Source organism: Apium graveolens, chromosome 1 (genome assembly GCF_009905375.1).
Source record: "Apium graveolens cultivar Ventura chromosome 1, ASM990537v1, whole genome shotgun sequence".
NCBI classification, from domain to species: Eukaryota; Viridiplantae; Streptophyta; class Magnoliopsida; order Apiales; family Apiaceae; genus Apium; species Apium graveolens.
In genome coordinates, this window is record NC_133647.1 from 40,743,160 (window position 1) to 40,751,064 (window position 7,905).

General features: G+C 42.2%; 1 protein-coding gene and 1 non-coding gene across 2 annotated transcripts; both read right to left on the reverse strand.

Moving 5' to 3' along the window:
- Positions 1–2,445: 2,445 nt before the first annotated feature.
- On the reverse strand, positions 2,446–2,787 carry LOC141665991 (uncharacterized). The gene has a single exon (XM_074471997.1). It carries the CDS (start codon positions 2,785–2,787, stop codon positions 2,446–2,448), a length of 342 nt encoding a protein of 113 aa, XP_074328098.1.
- A 3,629-nt stretch (positions 2,788–6,416) lies between these two features.
- On the reverse strand, positions 6,417–6,523 carry LOC141681109 (small nucleolar RNA R71). Its single transcript, XR_012558557.1, has one exon. It is a non-coding gene; the product is annotated as a small nucleolar RNA R71 (small nucleolar RNA).
- Positions 6,524–7,905: the final 1,382 nt, after the last annotated feature.

Sequence of the window (7,905 nt, forward strand, 5' to 3'; positions counted from 1 at the left end):
ATGACAGGTTGATACACGTGGCAACAGGGATGACAGGTTGATACCCGTGGCAACACGGATGACAGGTTGATACCCGTGGTAACACGGATGACAGGTTGATACTCGTGGCAACACGGATGGCAGGTTGATACCCATGGTAACACGAATGACAGGTTGGTACCCATGGCAACACGGACGAGTTGATGATCCCTGTCATGGGACAATTGAGTTTAAAAGTGAAAATAACGTACTAGTTACTGAGGTCTAGTTTAAACATGTTTTTAGTTGTTTTGCAGCAAGTTAAAATTTCTGTTCCGATAATTGTTTTACCATAATTTATTTTACTTGTTACTCATATAGTGGTACTGCTCAGCAATTAATTGCTCACCCTTGTAGAATGTTTTATATTTATATTGCAGATGCCTAGAAGATTCTTACGCGGTAGTCAGGGCAGAGTTCCTGTGCCTTCCATGTCAGGCTCCTCTGAGGTTGTTGTGTCAGACCAAAGGCGGTCTGTCGAGTTGCTGTATTAAGTTAGTTGTGTCAGGATTGTTGTTGTAAGTTGGTTTTGTAATAGTTGTAACCTAAATCATACTTAAACCTGGAAAAGATCTTGGTAAAAGGGGTCGTGTTTATGTTAAGTTGGATTATATTATTTTTTATTATTGTTATTAATGACGTCAACTCCTGACCCCGGGGTTGAGGCCGTCACAGAGGTGACTAATATGATCGTCCTTGCTTAGACTTTTGACTAACATGTCATCAATATAGAACTCCACGGTCTTCCCAATTAGATGAGAAATATCTTATTTACCAACCTTTGGTAAGTAGCTCCTGCATACCTAAGTCCAAAAGCCATAACAAGATAACAAAAGACTCCAAAGTCCGTTATAAAAGATACCTTGGGGGTGTCATCCTTATGCATTTTAATCTGATTGTAACCACTGAAGCCATCCATAAAACTTAGCATCTCATGTCTAGCAGTGGCATCGATCAGGGTATCAATCCTTGGTAGGGGTATTAGTCCTTAGGACAAGCATCATTCAAGTTAGTGAAGTCAATGCACATCCTCCAATTTTCATTGGCCTTCTTAACCATTACGGGGTTGGCCAACCATTCAGGAAATTGCACTTCCTCAATGAATCCAGCTTCTAGGAGCTTCTCGACCTCCTGTTTAATGGCTTCCAGCCTATCAGGGGCATAAGTTCTCTCCTTTTGCTTTACAACCTTCCGAGTCGGATCGATGTTTAACCTATGAGTTATAAGGTTCGGGTCAATCCCAGGCATATCAGATGTTATCCAAGAAAACACATCACTGTTCTTTTATAGAAAAGTTATCAATTGGCCTTTCAAGGGCTTGTTCAGAGATGCTCTAATAAACGTGACCTTCTCCGGGTCTAAGGAGTCTAGGGGAATGAGGACCAAGTCCTCTGCTGGCTTCTCTTGAAGTTTATCATTCTCAGAGACATCCATATCTTCTATAGTGAGGACCTGTCCCCCGGTTTCATCGGGCCTAAGTGCTGCAACATAGCAACTGCGGACCATTTTTTGATCTCTGAAAGTGGAGGCTGCCTTAACAACCTGAAAGTTCAACATCTACGTGGCTTCCCTGGGCTCTTCCCCGATAGTCACGAGAAGTTGTATTGCTCCTTCGACTTTGCATTCCATATGGTTAAACCCATAGATGGGTGTGTCGGATGGAGTTCGTTGAGAATTATTGTAGCCCATCCTTATGAATGTGAATATCTAAAAAAGCTCCATTGTCCACTAGGACCCTCATAACAGGACAATTTCCAATTACCGGAGTGATAACCAGAGGATCATCCTGAGAAAATTTTAAACCTTCAAGGTCTGGGTCACCAAATTCAAGCGTCATCTCTGACTTAGAACGCTTAGATGGTTCTCCAACTATGCTCATCACCTCTCTTGCATAAGCTTTTCGAGAGTTCCTTATAGTACCAGCTGTTGTAGGACCTCCTGAGATCATATTGATTACTAGCCCTCGGGGCTGTGGGTTGCGATCTCTGTCATTACCCCTTTAATCATCATCTCTTCGGGCATTATCTCTTTTTTGGCCTCCAGCCTCTTCACCCTTGGTGAAACGTCTGAATTTTCCCCTTCGAATAAATACTCGATCTCATCCTTAAGTTGCCTACAATCATCAGTATCATGAGCAACATCTTTGTAGAACCTGCAGTATTGACTCTTGTCTCTTTTCTCGGGGTCTCCCCTTAGTGGCTTCAGCCATTTGAACTCTTTGTCCTTCTCAATTTCCATAAGGATATGGCTCCTTGGAGCGTTCAACCTTGCATATTCGGTGAACCTTGGTTGCTGATTCTTCTTAGAAGAGGGGGAGTTAGAGCTTTTTCTAATTAGAGGATACTTGTCCTTGGCATCGTACTCCTGATCTGTATTCCGCTTCTTGTTTCCCAGGGATTCATTACTCACATCTGTCTTATTCATACTTTACTCCACCTTTATACACTTTCCGGCCCTATCCTGGAGCTGCAGCATACTTTTGGGAGGGCGCTTAGCCAGGGATATCTTAAAAAACTCATCTATAGTCCCTTGTTGTAGGGCTATCATAGCTACCTTATCATCAAGATCAGGGACCTTCATAGCCTCATTCGTAAATCGATTCAAATATTCTCTCATGGACTCATTTTCTCCTTTGACTATGCCCATGAGAGAGGACAAACTCTTCTCATGTACTCTGCCACTTATAAATTGCTTGATAAAATCTTGGCTCAAGTCCTTGAAAGATCCAATAGAATTTGGGGGCAAACACCTATAACACCTTTGAGCCATACCCGATAGGCTTTGAGGAAAGGCCCGACACTTGATAGCATCATTCACGGGCTATAGCAACAGGGCGTTAGAGAACGTCCTGATGTGATTAGCAGGGTCACCAGTACCATCGTATGCTTTGATGGTGGGCATCTTGAACTTCCTTGAGATGCGGGTATTTATTATCTCATCAGTGAATGGTGGGTTTAGATCATCAGGATCTCCTAGGGGCATTAGATCATTTGGATCAGCCCTCGGGGAAACATCACTTCTTGGTATTGGACCATCCAGGTCTATGACTGGAGGAAGATCTCTCCGCATCGGAGCAAGTGGGGGTCTTGGAGTCAGGTGCATCTCCAGGTCACGCTTTAGCCTTAAAAACTCAGCTTCATGAACCCTGATCCTCTCCTGGACATCTTGGGGATTTGTCCCTTGTGTGCTCTTGGGCCGCTGGTTGGTACTAGGCATCGGCTCTTTACCAGCACGCCTCCTTCTTGGAGCAACCTCTTCATCTGATGATTCAGAGTCTCTATCAGAATAGAGTCCAGAGAATTCTTGTTCCTCCAGAATATGAGCCAATCCACATATGTATTGGGGCGTCCGTCCTTGTGCTTCACTCCGATTAGAGTTTCCACTTCCTTCAGCCTTGAGGAATAGAGGCATCCCGTAAGGGGGTTAGTGGTCACCATTGTCGAGTACTCATACCCAACGGGTTGAGGGTTCACAGGTGCATGTAGCTGCTGAAATTTGGGATTCGTCCCTTGAGGAGCCGGGGGATTCGTCCCTTGTGGCTGAGCCTCAGTTGTCCCTACCAGGAATCCTCCTTGTGTGGAGGCATAAATTGAGTGCGGTGGTACTTCCACCACTGATGTGATTGTTCGTGATGGGACAGGAGTGTCTTTTCCACTATTGTTTATGATCCGTGTATTCACCATGGTTGTTGTAGTGTTCCCACAGACGACGTCAAATGTTGTGGAATAAAAACTAGAGTGTGTTAGTAATGAATGTTAGGGTTTGTGAGCTTCGAGCTTTAATGGCTGTTCATGCGCTCGAAACTATCGGTCCTTGCAAGATGCTTATATATCTCTGTGTGGTAGAGAATAAAACCAAAAATGTAGATCTAGGTTGAGGGGTAGAGCCCTTAATATAGAGGTGAGTCTAGGGTTACACTTGTATTGGTAGACTTGGTGGAAAATTCTCCAACTTAGATGGTGATTAGGAGTCCTACAAGGGAAGGAACTCCAGAACCTTCTGTGTAGGACTTTGAGTCTATTTCGGACACATGTCTCTGCGCTTCCAGCCATATTGGGCCTAATCCGTGAACAACTTGTTTTCGTGGACCTTGATGACCTCTGCTGGTGGGCCTTGTCTACATATGTCATCTTGAGTCTGCTACAAGCTCGGACCAGAAAGGTCTGTACTGGACTTCAGACAAGAAGCCCAAGTGTAATTAATGCAACATTTATTGTGTCTTTAGGATGTATTTTCTATCAATATCATGGAGCTTCAACCAAATTGTCAATAGGAATGCCCAGAGCCTTGTTCATGTCGCTAGCGTTGAAGTCGACATCTACACCCTTTATTGGGCACTTAACCACCATGGAAACTATTTGATTTTTATAAATGATAAGTGGATTTTATATCCACTTGAAACGCTTTATTACAAGCTTAAATTGGTATTTTGGACTCAAGTTGTTGGTATTTTGATGTGTTTTTGTGTTTTTGTGTTATTGTATTTCAGGTATCAGTTAAATGGAGAAATGAGCTTTTAAAGAAAATATGATAAAAAGGGATCAGATTTAGAAGCCAAGGCCATTGTCAAGTCGTATAGAATCTTGTTAGCTTCGCGTGGGCAGTTGAATCGCCTAATTCTGACGAGTAGAACTCAAGTTATGGACAAAACAAGATTCATCAGGAATTTTTCCAGACAGGAGCTGAGCGCCCGCCCAGGAGAGCTGAGCGGCTGCCCAGGAGAGCTGAGCGCCCGCCCAGAGAGCTGAGCGGCCGCCCAAAGCGCGGCTGGTCGCTGATTTCGCTGAAAAAGCCTTTTTTGAGTGGAATTTGACGATTTTAAGGGTCCAGGTCCACTAGAGGCTTATATATACTTAAAAAAAGGGTTTTCATCATCTGGGAAGATTGGGATACCAAGGAGAAGACCTAGAAGCACAGAACAACTCTAAAAAAAGAAGATCTTGTTTTCAACTTGTGATTCTTTGAATTAGTTGTAACTTTGGATGCTCATTTTCATTTTTGTTGAACCTAGATCTCGTTTATTCGTACTTTGATTATTATTCAGTTTATTAAGAACTTATTTTATACCATGCTTTTATTGGAACCTATGGTGACGATGAGTTCAATTATGGGCTAATCGTTATCATGGGATTCTAGCGGATTTACTTATGGATTTCAATAATTAAATTGTTCTGATATTTTGGTGTGTGGTGATTGATTGATATCCTAGTATTGGTTGTGCTTATTCGTCTTATGTGCGTAGCTAACATATAAGATAGCTTGTTAATCTCTATTGAAGCGACAGTGAATATAGAGGTTTAGAACTTGTCATGCTAGCATAGGTTCATGTATGTGTATGCATAATTTGTAGGTAACTCTAACCGTTTTACTTGCCCTATGTAATCATTATGGATAACTTGTGCTTAAACCGTTATGTTGTCAAATTCTATAGTCATATAGGGTCTCAATATAATTGGTGCCTATTCAGCTTCTATCTCTTTTGTGGATGTCTGGTAGAATGGTACTCGTACAATGAAAGTTGGCGTTTATCAGTTTCATGTTATCTGATTAGTGTCATCACCATCACATGCTAAGATTAAGAATGAAAAGGCTATTGAATGAAGTAGTAATGAAGTTAGAATCCCATGTTTGGCATATATAGTAATCCAATCTCAATTCTCTTAGTTAATGTTATTTAGTATAATCTCTTAGTTTAATTACAACACAATTTGTTATTTGTCTTAGCATTGAGCGATAACCATACATTGTTGCATAGGTGCATAAATTGAACTTAACCTAAACCATCCTCTGTGGGAACGAATCTGATTTATATCTAATACTACTTACGAACGCGTATACTTGCGTGAATATTAGCGCGTGTTTTCGCCCTAACAAGTTTTTAGCACCGCTGTCGGGGACTCGGTGTTAATTTTTAGTTTATGTGTTTGTCATCAGTAGTCATTAAAGTTCACTGACTCGGATTCTTTTACTTTCACGGTTTATTTGTTTGTGTTTCAAATACTCATTACAATGGGAGATCCAGCAGCACGAACGAAAGCCTTGATGGATTTTTCTCAACCCAAGATCAATGACATTCAATCTAGCATTGTCCGACCAGCTATCACAGCTAATACCTTTGAGATCAAGCCTGGCATAATTCAATGGGTGCAGAATTCAATCCATTTTGGGGTTCTCCAACTGAAGATCCCAATATGCACATTAGGGACTTTATTGAGATATGCGACACCTTCAAGTTCAACGGTGTTTCTGAAGATGCTGTGAAGCTGAGACTGTTCCCATTCTCTCTGAAGGACAAGGCTAAGAGCTGGTTACACTCTCTACCAGCTGGTTCGATTACTACTGGGGAAGATCTTGCTCAGAAGTTTCTTACTAAATTCTTCCCTATGGCGAAGACAGCTGCAATTAGGAATGCTCTTACTCAATTTGCACAGCAATCAGGAGAATCTTTATATGAAGCTTGGGAGCGCTACAAGGAGATGCTTAGGAAGTGTCCTCATCATGGAATGCCTGATTGGATGATCATCAATTGTTTTTAAAATGGGTTGGGAGCACAATCCAGACCTATGCTTGATGCAGCAGCAGGTGAAGCCTTATGGGCGAAGAGCTATGAGGAAGCTTATGATCTAATTGAACTGATGGCTGCTAATGAATATCAGTATCCAACCCAGAAATTTCCACAGGGCAAGGTAGCAGGAGTTCTTGAAGTGGATACAGCTACGGCTATCACTACTCAACTGAAGGCGTTGTCTATGAAGATCGATTCTCTGGCTAACTATGGTGTTAAGCAGATAACCAGTGTTTGTGAGCTGTGTGCAGGTCCGCATGCGACAGAGCAATGCATTATATCTAGTGACTCAGCTCAGTTTATGAGGAACTTTCAGAGATCGCAGCAACCAGTTCCAGACACGTATCATCCTGACAACTAGAATCATCCTAACTTCAGCTGGAGCAACATCAGAATGCGATGCAACAGCCGTTCCAGCAGTTTGGAGCAAAATAATTCAACCCTCCTGGTTTTCAGCAACAAATTGCACCAAAACAACAACTCCAAATTCAACAACAAAATCATGATGCATGTCTATCTTCGAATGAAAAATCTGAATTGGAGGAGTTGCGGCTTATGTGTAAAAACCAGGCTCTTATATGCCAAAGCCAGGCTATTTCTATCAAGACTCTGGAGAACCAAATAGGGCAAATTGCTAATGCCTTATTAAATCGGCCACCAGGAATGCTTCCTAGTGATACAGAAACAAATCCATGCAAGAGGGAAGTTGAAGAACAGGTGAACGCCATCACCTTAAGGTCTGGAAAGGTCGCAAGCCCCAAAATTCAACAAGCCGAAGAGCCTGAAAAATCTCAAGATTCAGAAAATGCAGTTGTGGCTGAAGAAGAAGTACAAAAGGAAGCAGAGGTGGAACCAAGGAAGACTACTGTGGAACACACTCCTCCTGAGGGTAATATAGGGGAGAAACAGATCTATCCTCCACCTCCTTTTCCTAAGAGGTTGCAGAAGAAAAAGTTGGATTAGCAGTTTGAGAAGTTTTTGGAGGTGTTCAGGAAACTTCATATCAACATACCTTTCGCTGAAGCTCTTGAACAGATGCCTAGCTATGTGAGGTTTATGAAAGGTATTCTATCTCGGAAAGTGAAGCTCGATGACTTAGAGACTGTTGCTCTAACGGAGGAATGCAGTGCTGTGTTGCAACAGAAGTTGCCTCCGAAGCTTAAAGATCCTGGAAGCTTCACTATTCCTTGCACCATTGGAAACTTGTCATTTGACAAGTGTTTATGTGATTTAGGAGCTAGCATCAATCTGATGCCCTTATCTATCTTCAAGAAGCTTGGCCTGCCTGATCCGAAACCAAAATACATGTCATTGCAACTAGC

Coding starts and splice junctions, on each gene's coding strand:
- LOC141665991 (XM_074471997.1), bottom strand. CDS start 2,787: ATGGCTCAAAGGTGTTATAGGTGTTTGCCCCCAAATTCTATTGGATCT.